General features: G+C 41.4%; 1 protein-coding gene across 1 annotated transcript; it reads left to right on the plus strand.

Moving 5' to 3' along the window:
- Positions 1 to 14,812: 14,812 nt before the first annotated feature.
- Positions 14,813 to 17,007, plus strand: LOC128698886 (sex peptide receptor-like). The gene has a single exon (XM_053791292.2). The coding sequence runs from the start codon at positions 15,279 to 15,281 to the stop codon at positions 16,926 to 16,928; it is 1,650 nt and encodes a 549-aa protein (XP_053647267.2). The 5' UTR covers positions 14,813 to 15,278; the 3' UTR covers positions 16,929 to 17,007.
- Positions 17,008 to 21,045: the final 4,038 nt, after the last annotated feature.

The following is a 21,045-nucleotide window of genomic DNA, read 5'->3' on the forward strand; positions in this document are numbered from 1 at the left end:
TTTCGTTAAATATTATGACTAAGTTATGGCTAAGTTATGACTAAGTTATGGCTAAGTTTCCTGTTGAGGGTAGGTATGCAATATCTCACAAACTAGAGCCAATCTGAGAAAAATACTGCCATTTTCGAATTCAGCAACCCCAAATATACCCTAAATACCTTCAATTATTTTTGACAACGAATTTTTTTCTTGACTAGTGTTATTAGTTATTACCCAGCGTTAACTAAGTTGAATGTTGATCATAAAAAGTTGAATAACTTGGAATGTGATGTCTCTTTTAAACTATATGATAATGTATAACTATTACAGAGAGAAAAATATTCATGCATTTCTGACATGTTCCCAAATTGGAATCGTTGTCAGCATCGCTAGAACATTTTACAGGTGTTAATGGGTAATCTATATTTTCGATTTCATGCATTTTTACAAAGAAAATACAACGTTTATTTACAAAACTTATTTCAAAATGCAAGATTATTATTTTTTATCTTAATAAAGAGAACAAAATATATTTTCTATATTCACAAATAAGGCAATGAATAACAATTTCTCCTCTGATAAAGACTGAAAAAATATAAACCCAAATAGGAAAAAAACTAACTAAACCACGACATCCCATGTCACCATTAAGAACATCCGCCACACTGACGTCACACCTGGTGCAGCCTAATCTTATTTTACCCACAATATGCCTTCCATCTGAGAAAGGTTCTAATCATAAAAGGTTCTAATCATAAATGGTTCTAATCATAAAAGGTTATATATCATAAAAGGTTCTAATCATAAAAGGTTCTATATCATAAAAGGTTCTATATCATAAAAGGTTCTATATCATAAAAGGTTCTATATCATAAAAGGTTCTATATCATAAAAGGTTCTATATCATAAAAGGTTCTATATCATAACAGTTTCTAATCATAAAGGTTCTGATCATAAAAGGTTCTAATCATAAAAGGTTCTATATCATAAAAGGTTCTATATCATAACAGTTTCTAATCATAAAGGTTCTAATCATAAAAGGTTCTAATCATAAATGGTTCTAATCATAAAAGGTTATATATCATAAAAGGTTCTATATCATAAAAGGTTCTATATCATAAAAGGTTCTATATCATAAAAGGTTCTATATCATAACAGTTTCTAATCATAAAGATTCTGATCATAAAAGGTTCTAATCATAAAAGGTTCTATATCATAAAAGGTTCTATATCATGAAAGGTTCTATATCATAAAAGGTTCTAATCATAAAAGATTCTGATCATAAAAGGTTCTGATCATAAAAGGTTCTAATCATAAAAGGGTCTAATCATAAAAGGTTCTATATCATAAAAGGTTCTATATCATGAAAGGTTCTAATCATAAAAGGTTCTATATCATAAAAGGTTCTAATCATAAAAGGTTCTATATCATAAAAGGTTCTAATCATAAAAAGCTCTAATCATAAAAGGTTCTAATCATAAAAGGTTCTAATCATAAAAGGTTCTAATCATAAAAGGTTCTAATCATAAAAGGTTCTAATCATAAAAGGTTCTATATCATAAAAGGTTCTATATCATAAAAGGTTCTATATCATAAAAGGTTCTATATCATAAAAGGTTCTATATCATAAACATTACCAGGGAGTACAGATGGGCCTCCTTGTTGTTGTTCTCAATCACAGTAATGTTTTTCCAAAGTTCGATGTTTCTCTTCTCAGTTGTCACCGAGCAACATTAGAAGCCAATGTGACATGGAAGGATTCTAACATCTGACAATTATGTCTAATCATATCAAGAAAAGTCATTTGTATTTATTGGATATGACTGAGTCAATTTTTGAACAGAATTGAGTAAATATCGTTTGAGAGGTAAACTAGTATCTGTTCATTATTTTTGAAGTGATCGGTATCCGTAATGGTATACACTAATGAACAATAATTCTAAATATTTTCATATATATTCAATCCCTACTTGGAATACCTGGCAGTTTTTATTTCGTAAAGCATATACGTTTGTTCAACTTGTGACAGCGTGAATTTTTACCCTTTAAAGAATGCAAACATTTCAAGAATATCTTTTCTGCAGTGTTCTTCACCAGATTTATACAAGGAATATGAACACGAAGGGAAAGCTTTTTTTATTCTTTATCAATCGTTGAACTTGAACTTCTTTGGGGACGTTAATGCATGCAACTTTATGTTCAGTATTTTCTTGCACCTCACTTTCTACATCAACTTCTGGTAAATAGTTCTTATCGAGAGTATCAGTATCACTCATTTTGGCACTATCATTAGCTTCGTGAATATTACAAGAAGGAACGAGAACACTATCGACTTCATCACTTTTCTTGGCAGATTCATTAGCAACCATCACAAAATCTGGATCGAGTTACCGAGCCCGTCGCAAGAAATATATATGCCACACTAGTTCTCACTAGACTGGCTTTTACTGCAGCCTGTCATATACATGTTCACACCAGAGAACGATAAAATATTCCTTATAGCATACACACACACACACACACACACACACACACACACACACACACACATACACAGGACAGGAGGGATAGGGGAGACATGATAACGACATACAAAATACTGCGTGGAATAGACTAGGTGGACAGAGACAAGATGTTCCAGAGAGGGGACACAGAAACAAGGGGTCACTCTTGGAAGTTGAAGACACAGATGAGCCACAGGGATGTTAGGAAGTATTTCTTCAGTCATAGAGTTGTCAGGAACTGGAACAGTTTGGCGAGTGATGTAGTGGAGGCAGGAACCATACATAGCTTTAAGACGAGGCATGATAAAGCTCATGGAGTAGGGAGAGAACCTAGTAGCACTCAGTGAAGAGGCGGGGCCAGGAGCTGAGTCTCGACCCCTGCAACTACAATTAGGTGAGTCACCTGGAGTTTACCTGGAGAGAGTTCCGGGGGTCAACGCCCCCGCGGCTCGGTCTGTGACCAGGCCACATGATGGATCAGAGCCTGATCAACCAGGCTGTTACTGCTGGTTGCACGCATCCCAAGGAAAGGCTTCCATCAGAAGAAGAAAATGAAACATGGGCTTCAAGAGATCAGAATTCTTGTTCCAAGCGAATCTGAGAATGAGGAAAAAAGGCGTGAAACTATTCAAAGGATGAATCTCCTCCCTTCAAGCTAAATCCACTTAAGAGGTCTTATCTTCCTTCATTCCCTCTCCATCTGCAGGTAAACAGAAATCACTACCTGACGAACTCTAATTTTTTTAAAGTAAAAGCTCTTGGCCTGCTGGAGATTCTCCTCAAAAGATGCGTCCTCTGAAAAACTGAGTACGAAAAATGACGGATTGTACAACCGCTTCAGCACCACCAGAGAGTATTTAGCATAGAATTTTGTATACTCTGAGTGGCACGCAGCTAAGAGGACCACCAATCTTCCACTAACCTCTCCTGATAAAGTGGAACATAGAAAACTGAGAGTTCCTTGTATACATGAATCTCCTTGGGATGCAATATGTGAAAATAAATGTAACTCGTGTAAGTTGTAAAATCTGATGTAAATGAAGAAAAATATTTAATACATACTATGACGTAATTATTATTTTTTGATGAAGAAAATGTAATTGAAAAACCTGTAAGAGTAATTGAAACTGTCATTACAGTTGACTTTGAATCATATAATTACACCAGTCATGATGACAAACAACAAAATTACGCTCAACATTGTACAAACTTTCCATAAGTTCGGGAATAAAGCAAAAAAAATATTTATCACACCACAAAAATAAATAATTCACTTTGAGACAGACGAGAGGAAATTCTTAGGAATACACTTGAACTTGAAGATAAGTGATTACATATATAAGTGCCGCATTACATCAGACACATATATAAGTGCCATAGCATTACAATAAACACATTTATAAGTGCCGCATTACATCAGACACATATATAAGTGCCATAGCATTACAATAAACACATTTATAAGTGCCGCATTACATCAGACACATATATAAGTGCCATAGCATTACAATAAACACATTTATAAGTGCCACATTACATCAGACACATATATAAGTGCCATAGCATTACAATAAACACATTTATAAGTGCCACATTACATCAGACGCATATATAAGTGCCACAATATCTTAACACTATACCTCACCTATGGTATGTGTACTTAGGTAACCACTACAGTAAATCACTTAACACACTTGGATATTGAACACACATAAAATATGTTAGAATAATCAACCAATCAGGATTCAACTGTTCAAGTGTTAATTTAATGACCTTAAAATAAATTAACACAACAGTACTGTGGATTAAGTCTCTCTCTCTCTTTCACTCTCTCTCTCACACACACATTTATACACAGGGTTTAACAAGGCTAGGTTAGGTTAGGCTAGGTTCCAATCTACATTTTCCAGCTAAGACTCTTACCTACATTAGATCATTTGAAAGTCTGTTTATTGACATGAGACGTACAAATATGGAACAGGATGCAGTTAGAGCCATATGTGGGCCAGAGATAATATTTAAACAACTGAATGTAATTCGTTGATGACAATATGCTGTACGAGTGTTCCAGAGTGCAGTTGTTGCTCTCTCTGTCTATTTCTCTATTTGCATGTATATGCAGTAACAACACTGCTTGTCGGATGATCCAACCTGTGTTGTTTTAACTCGCCTCGCGGGAAGCCAGCCAAAATTCACGACGCTTGAACTACTAGGCTATCCAACCCAACAAATATCATGAGCCCAGCAAAATAGGCTTGTTTCATAAGCCCAGCAAAATACGCTTGTTTCATGATGCAAGGACATACGTCGGTGTGTCAACCTCAGAGATAATTTCATTCTATTCTCCGTTTGATATACTAGCCTCCACAAACAGTACACGTAGACATGCAACCACGGACAAGTGGTATTTAAGTAATACCAACGCTGCGGGTAGACGGAGGATCGAACCCGTGTTGTTTTAGCCCACCTCTTGGGAAGCAAGCCAAAATTCAAGAACATAGTTTAGATAAACATCTTTATCATGCAGGTCATATCCATCCTGTGGACGGCAGTCAAAAGAATACAGAGGTATGTAATGGTTCCATGGATTGGACTCATTGTTGTCAGTGCTTAATAATAACCCATATGAGGCGTTTACAAACTGTTATTGCAACAATGATACCCACTTTCATTAATAAAATGGTAAAATCCTAGAGGAATTAGTACGAAACTTGCGGACGAAAATCACTCCCTATGAAAGCAAAGACTCGGCAGACGATGCAACATCCCACCAATGGAAAACAATGGTGCCACTAGCACGATAAGAGACAACACAATAAGTGTCAGGAGCCCAAGACTGTTCAACTGCCTCCCAACATACATAAGAGGGATTGCCAGTAGACGTCTGGCTGTTTTCAAGCAGGCACTGGACAGGCACCTAAGTCAGTGCCTGATCAACCAGCTCGTACGTCGGGTTGCGTGCGGCCAACAGTAACAGCCTGGTTGATCAGGCCCTGATCCACTATGAGGCCTGGTCACAGACCGGACCGCGGGGGCGTTAACCCCCGAAACCCCTCACCAGGTATACTCCAGGTAAACACTAGCCAAAGCTATTACATACGTCTGACTTACAATGGTGGCTTCGTAAACAGACTGAAGAAATATTCTCTTAATATCTCACAAAGATATTTTAAAACAAGTAGTCCCTAATATCTTAATATGAAGGAGCCATTTTGAAAAACCTAATTTCAAGAAACGTCGCCTTTATATCCACGACAAAATTCATGTAAACCAGAAGTGAAAACTGGTTGTTAGAAGTGGTGACAAGATTGCCGTGTTTATAGGCTTTAAATATTTTCTAATTGTTTACACTGTGCAGTGTGGAACCTACATGAAAAATTAATTCATAATTTCAAGTGAGGGCCGCATTCACTCCCCTGAATGACCCTCTTGCGACCCTTGGGGCACAGGTTGGGGACACCTGTCTTGAAATACCCAAAACAATACGTTTGGATGAACATCAAAATGGTATACAATACCGACAGGTTGGTAGGTAAGACACATAGGCAACAGTTAGGCAACTTTATTCCGAAACGTTTCGCCTACACAGTAGGCTTCTTCAGTCGAATACAGAAAGTAGGCAGGAACGGTAGAGATGTGAAGACGATGTAATCAGTCCATCACCCTTGAAGTCGTAGAATTTGAGGTTGTCAGTCCCTCAGCCTGGAGAGTTCAGTTCCATAGTCAGGAACTATCTGAAGATCAAGCGACAGTGCGGAGACTTAAATACTGTGGGAAGGAGAGGTGCAGAGTAGTAGTAGTAGTGAGAATGTAGCCTCTGAGAGGTCAGGTCCCTCTCAGATCCAAGGTGTTTTCTGTACCAAGATGCTATGTGTTCCTGCCTACTTTCTGTATTCGACTGAAGAAGCCTACTGTGTAGGCGAAACGTTTCGAAATAAAGTTGCCTAACTGTTGCCTATGTGTCTTACCTACCAATACGTTTGGAGCTTCTGACAATTTGCATGATAAGGTTATTAGTGTTTATGGGTGAAGAAAGTCACATTATGATGATTTTATCCTAACATAACAAGTATTTGCTTTTTCACATCTTTATCTTCACAAAGACAAATTCTGACCTGTCTAAAACTGCCGGAGATTATGGTTAAAACTGCCGGAGATTATGGTTAAAACTGCCGGAGATTATTGTTAAAACTGCCGGAGATTATGGTTAAAACTGCCGGAGATTATTGTTAAAACTGCCGGAGATTATTGTTAAAACTGCCGGAGATTATGGTTAAAACTGCCGGAGATTATTGTTAAAACTGCCGGAGATTATTGTTAAAACTGCCGGAGATTATTGTTAAAACTGCCGGAGATTATTGTTAAAACTGCCGGAGATTATTGTTAAAACTGCCGGAGATTATTGTTAAAACTGCCGGAGATTATTGTTAAAACTGCCGGAGATTATGGTTAAAACTGCCGGAGATTATTGTTAAAACTGCCGGAGATTATTGTTAAAACTGCCGGAGATTATGGTTAAAACTGCCGGAGATTATGGTTAAAACTGCCGGAGATTATTGTTAAAACTGCCGGAGATTATTGTTAAAACTGCCGGAGATTATGGTTAAAACTGCCGGAGATTATTGTTAAAACTGCCGGAGATTATTGTTAAAACTGCCGGAGATTATTGTTAAAACTGCCGGAGATTATTGTTAAAACTGCCGGAGATTATTGTTAAAACTGCCGGAGATTATTGTTAAAACTGCCGGAGATTATGGTTAAAACTGCCGGAGATTATTGTTAAAACTGCCGGAGATTATTGTTAAAACTGCCGGAGATTATGGTTAAAACTGCCGGAGATTATTGTTAAAACTGCCGGAGATTATTGTTAAAACTGCCGGAGATTATTGTTAAAACTGCCGGAGATTATTGTTAAAACTGCCGGAGATTATTGTTAAAACTGCCGGAGATTATTGTTAAAACTGCCGGAGATTATGGTTAAAACTGCCGGAGATTATTGTTAAAACTGCCGGAGATTATTGTTAAAACTGCCGGAGATTATTGTTAAAACTGCCGGAGATTATTGTTAAAACTGCCGGAGATTATTGTTAAAACTGCCGGAGATTATTGTTAAAACTGCCGGAGATTATTGTTAAAACTGCCGGAGATTATTGTTAAAACTGCCGGAGATTATTGTTAAAACTGCCGGAGATTATTGTTAAAACTGCCGGAGATTATTGTTAAAACTGCCGGAGATTATTGTTAAAACTGCCGGAGATTATTGTTAAAACTGCCGGAGATTATTGTTAAAACTGCCGGAGATTATTGTTAAAACTGCCGGAGATTATTGTTAAAACTGCCGGAGATTATTGTTAAAACTGCCGGAGATTATTGTTAAAACTGCCGGAGATTATTGTTAAAACTGCCGGAGATTATTGTTAAAACTGCCGGAGATTATTGTTAAAACTGCCGGAGATTATTGTTAAAACTGCCGGAGATTATTGTTAAAACTGCCGGAGATTATTGTTAAAACTGCCGGAGATTATTGTTAAAACTGCCGGAGATTATTGTTAAAACTGCCGGAGATTATTGTTAAAACTGCCGGAGATTATTGTTAAAACTGCCGGAGATTATTGTTAAAACTGCCGGAGATTATTGTTAAAACTGCCGGAGATTATTGTTAAAACTGCCGGAGATTATTGTTAAAACTGCCGGAGATTATTGTTAAAACTGCCGGAGATTATTGTTAAAACTGCCGGAGATTATTGTTAAAACTGCCGGAGATTATTGTTAAAACTGCCGGAGATTATTGTTAAAACTGCCGGAGATTATTGTTAAAACTGCCGGAGATTATTGTTAAAACTGCCGGAGATTATTGTTAAAACTGCCGGAGATTATTGTTAAAACTGCCGGAGATTATTGTTAAAACTGCCGGAGATTATTGTTAAAACTGCATGAAAATAATTCTCTTACCTAAACTTCGGGCGCATTATAGAAATATTTTTTTTTAGTGATCTTGACGACACAAATTTTATGTTCTCATAAAATTCCCCTCAAGGAAGGTTCCTTGATGTTGGTGAGGGGCTCTTGATTTAGGGAATTGGATCTGTGCTCCAGTTCCCCGAATTAAGCCTGAATGCCTTCCACATCCCTCCCCCCAGGCGCTGTATAATCCTCCGGGTTTAGCGCTTCCCCCTTGATTATAATAATAATCTCATAAAATTACGTTGTGTTGATTTAAAGCCAAATATTTAAATACCTTGACATATATCTGATCAGAAGAAATTTTTACAAAATTTAATTTTCAAGGAAGCTCGGCTTATTATGCAAGTTCGGCTTATTATGCAAGTTCGGCTTATTATGCAAGTTCGGCTTATTATGCAAGTTCGGCTTATTCTGCAAGTTCGGCTTATTATGCAAGTTCGGCTTATTCTGCAAGTTCGGCTTATTATGCAAGTTCGGCTTATTATGCAAGTTCGGCTTATTATGCAAGTTCGGCTTATTATGCAAGTTCGGCTTATTATGCAAGTTCGGCTTATTATGCAAGTTCGGCTTATTATGCAAGTTCGGCTTATTATGCAAGTTCGGCTTATTCTGCAAGTTCGGCTTATTATGCAAGTTCGGCTTATTATGCAAGTTCGGCTTATTCTGCAAGTTCGGCTTATTATGCAAGTTCGGCTTATTCAGCAAGTTCGGCTTATTCTGCAAGTTCGGCTTATTCTGCAAGTTCGGCTTATTATGCAAGTTCGGCTTATTATGCAAGTTCGGCTTATTATGCAAGTTCGGCTTATTATGCAAGTTCGGCTTATTCTGTAAGTTCGGCTTATTATGCAAGTTCGGCTTATTATGCAAGTTCGGCTTATTATGCAAGTTCGGCTTATTATGCAAGTTCGGCTTATTCTGTAAGTTCGGCTTATTATGCAAGTTCGGCTTATTATGCAAGTTCGGCTTATTATGCAAGTTCGGCTTATTATGCAAGTTCGGCTTATTATGCAAGTTCGGCTTATTATGCAAATTCGGCTTATTCTGCAAGTTCGGCTTATTATGCAAGTTCGGCTTATTCTGCAAGTTCGGCTTATTATGCAAGTTCGGCTTATTATGCAAGTTCGGCTTATTCTGCAAGTTCGGCTTATTATGCAAGTTCGGCTTATTCTGCAAGTTCGGCTTATTATGCAAGTTCGGCTTATTATGCAAGTTCGGCTTATTCTGCAAGTTCGGCTTATTATGCAAGTTCGGCTTATTCTGCAAGTTCGGCTTATTATGCAAGTTCGGCTTATTATGCAAGTTCGGCTTATTATGCAAGTTCGGCTTATTCTGCAAGTTCGGCTTATTATGCAAGTTCGGCTTATTCTGCAAGTTCGGCTTATTATGCAAGTTCGGCTTATTATGCAAGTTCGGCTTATTATGCAAGTTCGGCTTATTCTGCAAGTTCGGCTTATTATGCAAGTTCGGCTTATTGTGCAAGTTCGGCTTATTATGCAAGTTCGGCTTATTATGCAAGTTCGGCTTATTATGCAAGTTCGGCTTATTATGCAAGTTCGGCTTATTCTGCAAGTTCGGCTTATTATGTAAGTTCGGCTTATTATGCAAGTTCGGCTTATTCTGCAAGTTCGGCTTATTATGCAAGTTCGGCTTATTATGCAAGTTCGGCTTATTCTGCAAGTTCGGCTTATTATGCAAGTTCGGCTTATTATGCAAGTTCGGCTTATTCTGCAAGTTCGGCTTATTATGCAAGTTCGGCTTATTATGCAAGTTCGGCTTATTATGCAAGTTCGGCTTATTATGCAAGTTCGGCTTATTATGCAAGTTCGGCTTATTCTGTAAGTTCGGCTTATTATGCAAGTTCGGCTTATTCAGCAAGTTCGGCTTATTCAGCAAGTTCAGATAATTCAGCAAGTTCGGCTTATTCAGCAAGTTCGGCTTATTCTGAAAGCTCGGCTTATTCAGCAAGTTCAGCTTATTCAACAAGTTCGGCTTATTCAGCAGGTTCGGCTTATTCTGAAAGCTCGGCTTATTCTGCAAGTTCATCTTATTCGGCAAGTTCGGCTTATTCAGCAAGTTCGGCTTATTCGGCAAGTTCGCCTTATTCAGCAAGTTCGGCTTATTCAGCAAGTTCGGCTTATTCAGCAAGTTCGGCTTATTCAGCAAGTTCAGCTTATTCAGCAAGTTCGGCTTACTCAGCAGGTTCGGCTTATTCTGAAAGCTCGGCTTATTCTGCAAGTTCATCTTATTCGGCAAGTTCGGCTTATTCAGCAAGTTCGGCTTATTCAGCAAGTTCGGCTTATTCGGCAAGTTCGGCTTATTCAGCAAGTTCGGCTTATTCAGCAAGTTCGGCTTATTCAGCAAGTTCGGCTTATTCAGCAAGTTCGGCTTATTCAGCAAGTTCGGCTTATTCAGCAAGTTCAGCTTATTCAGCAAGTTCAGCTTATTCAGCAAGTTCGGCTTATTCAGCAAGTTCGGCTTATTCGGCAAGTTCGGCTTATTCGCCAAGTTCGGCTTATTCGGCAAGTTCGGCTTATTCAGCAAGTTCGGCTTATTCTGCAAGTTCGGCTTATTCGGCAAGTTCGGCTTATTCAGCAAGTTCGGCTTATTCTGCAAGTTCGGCTTATTCGGCAAGTTCGGCTTATTCAGCAAGTTCGGCTTATTCTGCAAGTTCGGCTTATTTCACTAAAACCAATTTGATTAACAAAATCGGCACATTAACATTTTCTCGGCCTTAAATCAAGCCGAAACTTTCTTTCAGGACAACACATTAGCGCCAAAATTTTCTAAAAAAGTTCTGTTTTTTTTTTTTTTTTGGGGGGGGGGGGATGAATCTTGAAAGATTAAATATTTCAGAATCGATTAATTTTTCTAAGGTTAAGGCGCTAAAGCCGTACAAAGGGGAGGATAAATTTATTTTCTTGAATCAAGAGCCGATCAACTGCCTGAAGGCAAAATAATGCAATAATATAAATGAATCAACGAACTTTGTTAACAATATTAATTTTGTAATAAAATTGATAGAATTACCGACAATATGTAAAGTAAAAGGACACAAGTGCAACTAATGTGACATTTTATTGTGGCAACGTTTCGCTCTCCAAGAGCTTTATCAAGAATGGCTTGATAAAGCTCCTGGAGAGCGAAACGTTGCCACAATAAAATGTCACATCAGTTGCACTTGTGTCCTTTTACTTTACATATTAACTTTCTTGTAATTAGGAAACAAGTGTTAAAATTTGGAAGCCGATCATGAGAGGCTTCTGCAAGTTGTGTGAAGATCAGTGTCTGATATATAACACTGATCAACTGCACTTGTATCACATGACTTCACTTAGTAATACTTGACCAGAGTTGAAGATTTGAAGACTATCGGAAAAACAAAGTTCGGAAGTTAGAAAATAAAGCCATGAAGGAACTTAAAGTTGCGAGGAATATGAAGATTTTATTCTAAGTTGTACCTGCGAAGTTGTACCTGCTAAGTTGTACCTGCTAAGTTGTACCAGCTAAGTTGTACCTGCGAAGTTGTACCTGCTAAGTTGTACCTGCTAAGTTGTACCTGCTAAGTTGTACCTGCTAAGTTGTACCTGCTAAGTTGTACCTACTAAGTTGTACCAGCTAAGTTGTACCTGCTAAGTTGTACCAGCTAAGTTGTACCTGCTAAGTTGTACCTGCTAAGTTGTACCTGCTAAGTTGTACCTGCTAAGTTGTACCTGCTAAGTTGTACCAGCTAAGTCGTACCTGCTAAGTTGTACCAGCTAAGTTGTACCAGCTAAGTTGTACCAGCTAAGTCGTACCTGCTAAGTTGTACCTGCTAAGTTGTACCTGCTAAATTGTACCTGCTAAGTTGTACCTGCTAAGTTGTACCTGCTAAGTTGTACCTGCTAAGTTGTACCAGCTAAGTTGTACCAGCTAAGTTGTACCAGCTAAGTCGTACCTGCTAAGTTGTACCTGCTAAGTTGTACCTGCTAAGTTGTACCTGCTAAGTTGTACCAGCTAAGTTGTACCTGCTAAGTTGTACCTGCTAAGTTGTACCAGCTAAGTTGTACCTGCTAAGTTGTACCAGCTAAGTTGTACCTGCTAAGTTGTACCTGCTAAGTTGTACCAGCTAAGTTGTACCTGCTAAGTTGTACCTGCTAAGTTGTACCAGCTAAGTTGTACCTGCTAAGTTGTACCTGCTAAGTTGTACCTGCTAAGTTGTACCTGCTAAGTTGTACCTGCTAAGTTGTACCTGCTGAGGCAGTTTTTAAGCGATCACTAAAGTCAAGAAAATTAAAAATTCAATAAAACTGCGAGTTTTTAATATTTCTTCATTTTGTTTTATACGAATCTGTTGTGTTTAAATTTCTGTACCGACGTCTAGGGAAAAAATATTTGACTCTGGGTCTTTAAGATCCAGTTTGATAATAATTATTCTTTGAATTTGGGAAATTAACATGTGGAAAGCCCAAAAATGTCTAAAATAAAGGTGCATCAGCTCTTAAGAGTTTAAAGCCGACCAGAAGAAGAGTTCTCTAGTTATTTTGTGAAAACAAATTTATTTAAAAATATTAGGAATTTAAAATCTACATATCTCAGAGTGAAAGATGTGACAAAAATGGTTTAAACAACTGACAAGTTGAAGAATGAGACACTTCTATCAAGGCTGATGTAATGATCACATCGACTTTAGGGATTGATTACCTCAAACTTTCCCTCATCCTCCACTGTTCTTCTCTGTATTGGACTGAAGAAGCCACTGACTAGTGAAACCTTTCCACAGTAAAGATTAGCATCTGGTGCACAAGTGTCTTAGTCTTCAAAGTGTAAGTCAAACTTTCTTGTAATAAACCACATCAGCAGCGAAAGTTTGAAACTAATTAGAAAAGACAATCTCCAGCAGTTTCTGTGAATCCAACGATTCCAATTTTCTTTACCATTTTCAGTAAAATCTCAGTTTTCCTGGAAAAGTCTGAACTTATAGATTGTCGTCCTTCATTTTTATATATCAGTGTTATATACTGAAGCCGATAATCAACGAAAATCAGTCTCACTATTTCTTTAAATTGACAGACTGAGACTTCCAGAGCTCAATAACAACGGGAAACTTGGTTTCTGGATAATTCATCAATGATAAAAATTTGAAGCCCACCAGAAGAGGCGTTCTCCTGTCATATCACGGATTTCAACTTTAACAATCCCAAAATAAATTTAGTTCATTGAAAAATTTACCAGGACAGGAAATAAACTAAGTGGGCACTGTTCTGGAAGTATGATGCATCGGTCCTTTTACCTTGAAGCAGTTCACAGCGGGTAGACTCAAATATACTTAATTAACGCTTTTGACAGGAATCTACATTTTACACTATTTTATCCAATGAACTGGAAGACGTGCACCCAGGCACCTGAATTACACTTGACGAATTAGGAGACAGGTTTTTCGAACGTTTGAAGATGCGCCACAACGGTTTTGGTAACTATAGGAGCTATTCCAGGATGCGGGAACGGATCCTACAACTTTGACCATAGGGCGCCTGAACATGCCAATTGCTCCTGCAATATAAATTTTGTTACCACGTGAGATCAGTCTTCGTGGTAATTTATAATACACTAAAAAACAAATTGGAATTTGAAACACAAAAAAATGAAAGATGGTTGTTGTTGTTGTTGGTGGTGGAGGTGGTGGTGGAGGTGGTGGTGGAGGTGGTGGTGGAGGTGGTGGTTGGGATGTTGGTACCGGTGTGGGTGATGGCTGGTGGTTTTGATAATGGTGATGCTGGAAGTGTAGGTGGTGATTCAGGGGGTTGTGGTAGATGTAGTTGTGGGTAGGGGTTGAGTAGTGGTAATAGTAATGAATGTGGTGGTTGTAAGAGATTTCATGGTAACAATAATTGTGGGTGGTGGTGGTGGCGGTTGGTAGCCGGGAAGTGATGGTGGTGGTAATGGTTAAAGTTTGTGGTGATGATGGCGGAGGTGATGGTGTTAGTGGTGATAACAACGATTGTCGTCGTTGGTGGAGGGTAGTGACTTTGGTAGTGATGATAATTGTGGTGGATTGGTCGTCATGGTAATTAGGGTGGAGGTAGTGATTGCTAAAATGATTGAGAGTGGTGATATTGGATGTAATAGGGGAGTTGGAGAAATGATTTTGGTGAGTGGTGGTGGTTGGTGACAGTGGCGGTGTTGGTGGGTGAGGTGATATTATGGTGTGTAGTGGTGATAACTGTGGAAGTAATGGAAGTGGAGGTGGGTGTAGTGGGTGGTAGTGATGGTGGTGATGGTGGTGATGGTGGTGATGGTGGTGATGGTGGTGGTGGTGATGGTGGCTTTGGTGGAGATGAGTGGTGGTGGTCGGGTGGACAAGCAGCTCAGTCTCGTGGAGAGCGGAGTGGTGAGAGGACAGTCGTTGTTGCTCTCCCAGGCACTCTGGCACTGGCACACACACACAAGTATAAGACTTGTAGACGAGTGATGGCGATGTAGAGTCACTCAACAACAACTACAAGACAAACGCTCTGAATCAAAGAAAACTTATTTTCTGTATGATAAAGAGAAAAGATGTGAGCTTTGACAGTGATTAGTAGTGGTTCACGAGTCATTAGGAGTGTTCACAGACGATGTTCAACTACAGAAGCGAGAGTGGCACCGCCTGTCAGTACGGCACTCCTGAACTTCTTCTCTCGCTAACAGACTGCAACTGACTCGAGTATTAAACCATGGCAGCTATGTAAAATTGAGATGATGGTTGTGAAATATGAATCTGTTAAATTTATGATGGTTGTGGTGTGACCGGTATCAAGTCTGTGTTCGTGAACCCAGCTTTCTCACACCCCAGACTGTCCCATCACCACCATCATGGACAACGAGACATTCTCAGATTATGGCGTCAGCACGTTTGAGAGCTACTTCCTACTGGTGAACGGAAGCTGTGGGAGTGACAACGTCACTGACTTCCTCAACGTGAGCAACTTGTACCCTCTGGATCTGGCTATACCTCTCTATGGGTACGCAATGCCAGTATTGCTCCTTGTAACGACTGTTGCCAACACTATCATCGTTGCCGTCTTGTGGCAACACCACATGCGTTCCCCAACTAACGCTGTGCTCATGGCTATGGCGCTCTCAGACATGCTCACTGTGCTCTTCCCGGAACCCGTCTTCTTCTACATGTACACACTAAGCAATCATGCTAAGCCCCTCTATCCCCAAGCCGCTTGCTATGCCTGGGGCTTTCTACACGAAGACATCCCCAACTTGTTTCACACAGCATCCATCTGGTTGACGGTGGCCCTGGCTGTACAGCGGTACATTTATGTGTGTCACCCTCCTCTGGCCCGCACCTGGTGTACACTTCCCCGCGTCATCAATGCTATCATCTGGATCTTCATCTTCGCCACCATTCACCAGGCGCCCAGATTCTTCGACACCGTGTATGACTCCGTGGAAGTTAAATGGCAAGGCGAGTGTGTATTTGTATGTAGCGAGAGGTTCAGCGACTGGGTGACCCAAATTACTCCCAACATTTACTTTCCAATATACTTCTGGTTCCGGGTGGTGTTCGTGCATCTGGGTCCCTGCACGTTGCTGGTAGTGCTCAACCTTCTCCTCTTCAGGGCCATGAAAGAAGCACAGAAGCGCAGGAAGAAACTTTTAAATGACAAGAACTCGAAGAGGGAATGCAAGAAACTGAGGGATTCCAACTGCACCACACTGATGCTGATCGCTGTTGTGTCCGTCTTCCTGGTGACTGAGATTCCTCTTGCAATAATAACTCTCCTTCACATCATAACCAACATGGGAGTCGAACTTATCTCCAACGATTCCTATTACATGCTTATGTATTTCTTCATTATCTCTAATTCCTTCATCATATTCTCCTACCCCATAAACTTTGCCATCTATTGTGGCATGTCGCGACAGTTTAGAGAGACATTCCGCGATCTCTTCATTCGTGGACACGGAACACCGCGGAGAAAAGATTCGACCCGCTACTCAACGAACAACAGTCGCCCACGCACCATCCGCTCCTGCACCTCTGAAACGGGTATATATGGACGGGTGGCACTTGGAGAAGGTACCGACTCTCGCCGCCCTTCTGTTGTTTGTCATCTTCCAGCCAAGTTATCGAATCAAAATTCTCTTCACATCGGCATTAATAACTGTGTCGCCAGCGTCTTCGATCCACCAGGCGAGACATCAGTGTTCTCACAGGATAACCAGACTATCATATCCAAGTCATCAGACCTGTTGTGTAGCTCCCAGATTTTCGATTATAGTCATCGTGAAACATTAGAGGCAGGAATCACGAAAGACAAGACACTTTTACAAATCACTAAACCCAAAAAGGAGGAAAAAGACAAGTCAGTGACCAATATGCATAAAGATGGGCGACGCAGCCCCACCTCAAACCTCAGAGTTCATTTCGAGAGTCCAGGTATTGGCAGCAGCTGTAGCCTGGGCATTAACATCAACGACACAGCTCCAGTGTTTGAAACACTCCTCTAAAAATCAACTATCGCTTGCTTTGGTGGCCAAGGTCACCCTGATGATAGAACAGTTGCAATGGTGAGGAAATTATATTTTTTCTGTTTATTATGCTCCAAATGCATTAGATTGAATACTAGAATAGGGTTTATTGTATTGTAGTAGCTTCTGGTTAAAAGGGGCAGCCAAAAAAAGGGATGTAATATGTTTAAGTATTTAATTAAATATGTGGGTAACACGTGTGTACATCAGGTTTATTTTTTAAATTTACCTGCAGAGGTGTACACAAGGTACGACAAGGTAACCAATGCACAAAACGTTGTTCAAAAGAAATATTCGTAATTAAACACATTGTTATTGATAAAACAGAACAGAGGCTCATGATAGTGCCACCTAATACAGAATAACTAGTCACTTATTTATGTATTTAAAGTCAATATCACCAGGAAAACCGAAGTGACCAGTGTGACGAAAACGAGTTTCATCCCAGAGGTAAACAAACTGTTCCATAAAGCAAACAAGAGTTTCAGATGGATGAACAATAACAACAGTGGTAAGCACATTAGTGTTAGTAGTTAGAACATTAATTTAATTATAAAGAACGGGAACTTTAAAGTTAAAAAACAATGGAATGAGTGGCCCAAACAATACCTTCAGCGAGACCGACATCTGCATCACATAGACGACCAATTGTTCCAGCGGAACAAGAACAGTTTAGACATAAATAACAAGAGCTTCAGTTATATAATTACTCTTCCTACAAGTACATGATACATTTTATACAAATGTAGCTGACATCGGTGACATACTATATAGAAAACCACTGGTAATGTAGAGCATTCGGTATGCGACCCACCCCAGTCAGCTAACACCCAGGTACCTATTTACTGCTAGATGAGCAGAAACAGAAAGTGTCTTAATTAAATACGCTCAGATATTACCACCCGTACAGTGCAACAATGATTTCCTTGCAGGACGAACAACTGTATCAGTGGGGCAAACAATTTTAGTGTGGTAAGAGTTCACTTGGACGAACAATAATTTCAATTAGTCAGATCATAGTTTTAGTTAGACGAATCACATTATTTCATGAACGAGATATAATATTTCGTTATTTCAGAAACATTACCGAGTCGAACATAACTCAGTAGAACGAGCAATAGTTTCAGTGGGAATACTAAACATCAGTGAGATAAACATTAGGAACAATGGATCAATCATTCCATTACGGTGGACGAACATTGGTTTCAATATGTGGGAAAAAAATTTTTTTTAGTGAGAGTAGAAATGTTCGAGGTGGATCAAGCTGGACCTTTATATGTTTAGATGTGGAAAATATAATGGAATTGTGAATAAATGTAAAGAGGAAAATATGTGAAATTGATGGTGACAGGAAGTGAAAAGTATTATTATTATTATTATTATTATTATTATTATTATTATTATTATTATTATTATTATTATTATAAATAGTATTTTTGTTTTTAATTTAGCCTTAATACTATACTGCCACCACCACCACTACTACTACTGCTGCTACTACTACTACGCCACCACACCCCACCAACGCCACTCCACCGCCATTCACCACCTGCCACTGCCATTACCACATTACACCGCCACCACCACCACCGCCATCCACTACCACCACCGCCACCACCACCGCTACCACCACCACCACCACGTCTCCCACCACATCACCACCACCACCGCCTACCGCCGCCATAACACACCACCGCACCACACCACCGCCACCTACCACCACCACCGCCACCGCCACCACCACCACCGCCATTCCCACTACATCCACCGCTGCAGCCACCACAACCACCACACCACCCACCACAACCACCGCAACACCCACTACATCCACCGCTGCAGCCACCACAACCACCGCAACACCACCACCACCGCCACCACCGCCACCACCACCGCCACCACCACCACCGCCACCACCACCACCGCCACCACCGCCACCACCACCGCCACCACCACCACCGCCACCACCACCACCACCGCCACCACACCACCGCCACCACCGCCACCACCACCACCACCACCACCACCTGCCACCGCCACCACCACCGCCACTGCACCACCTACTACCACCACCACCGCCACCACCACCACCGCCACCACCGCCACCGCCACCACCGCCACCACCGCCACCACGCCACCACCACCACCACTCCCACTCACCACCACCGCCACCACCGCCGCCGCCACCACCACCACCACCACCACCACCGCCAACGCCACCACCACCGCCACCACCACCGCCACCAGCACCACCACCGCCACACCGCCGGCAACCACCACCACCGCCACCACACCACCGCCACCACCGCCACCACCACCACCACCACCACCTCCTGCCACCGCTACCACCACCGCCACCGCACCACCACCACCACCACCGCCACCACCACCACCGCCACCACCAGCACCACCACCACCACCGCCACCACTGCCACCACCGCCCCCACCACCACCACTGCCACCACCGCCACCGCCACCACCACCGCCACCGCCACCACCACCACCACCACCACCACCAGCACCACCGCCAGCACCACCACCGCCACCACCGACCACCACCACCACCACCACCGCCACCGCACCACCGTTACACCACCACCACTACCACCACCTTACTACCACCAGCACCACCACCGCCACCACCTACCAACGCCACACTACCACACCACCACCGCTACTACCACCACTGCCACCACCGCCACCACCGCCAGCACCATCACTCCCACTACTCCACCACCGGCCTGCTGCCACCACCACCACCACCGCCACGCCACCACCACCGCACCACCACCGCCACCAGCACCACCACCGCCACCACCGCCAACCACTACCACCGCTACCACCACCGCCACCACCACCGCCACCACCGCCACTACCAAGCCACCACTTACCACCTGCACAACATACCACCACCAACTGCCAACCACTACCACTATTATTACTACACTAGCATACACTAGCACTCTGCTACCACGATCACTACCAACAGTACTACCTAATAGTACTACTACCACACACGCACTACCATTACCGCTACACGACTACTCAACAGCACCACCAATAGCACCTACCACTACCACTGCCACTACTGCCTACTACTAATAGTACCACAACAGCACCTACCACCACCACCTCACTGCCACCACCGCCCACCACCATCACGCCACCGCAACACCATACCACCACCATTGCCACCACCACGCACCACCACCACTCCACCGCCACCACTCCAGCATTACCACCACCACCGCCACCACCACCACCACCGCCACTACCACGATACCTACCACTGCACCACCGCATACCACACACACAGCACCACCACAGCACCACCACCGCCACACCACCACCACTACAGCACACTAATAGCACCTTACCACCACCACCGCCACCAGCACCACCACCACTATAGCACCACCACAGCACCACCACCACCACCGCCACCACCGCTACCACTCCACCACCACCACACCGCACCACCACACCTACCACCACCACCACCACCACCACCACACCTACTACTACTAGTACTACAACTACTACTGCTACTGCTACTACTACTACTACAACTACTACTACTACTGCTACTAATACTGCTACTATTACTACTACTACTACTAAAAATAACAATAGTTACCAAGATTATTATTATTATTATTATTATTATTATTATTATTATTATTATTATTATCCCGTAAAGGGAAAGTTTAAAAAGTTGCCTTTTTTTTATATCCTTTTCTACTTCTTATCCTTCGTCTAACTTTTGTATTTATATCGTTCATACCTCAAGAACGCTTCTTCGGATGTTCTTCAACTATTCAACACTTACATAAAGTAACATGGACCAGATTCATAGTACAGTTGCCAAGTTTACCTGGCCTGTGACCGGAGTTGTTGACCCATTCCCAGCATCCTGGAATGCCTGGAAAATCTTCCAGAATTGTCACTGATGTTGCTTCAAACCTTTCAAATTATCCTTTCTAAACGCCTTTATTATTTAATGGCTGAGGCATCTTAGTGCCTGGATAATTTAATGGCTGAGGCATCTTAGTGCCTGGATAATTTAATGGCTGAGGTATCTTAGTGCCTGGATAATTAA

This window comes from Cherax quadricarinatus, chromosome 55, assembly GCF_038502225.1.
Source record: "Cherax quadricarinatus isolate ZL_2023a chromosome 55, ASM3850222v1, whole genome shotgun sequence".
In the NCBI taxonomy this organism is placed as follows: Eukaryota; Metazoa; Arthropoda; class Malacostraca; order Decapoda; family Parastacidae; genus Cherax; species Cherax quadricarinatus.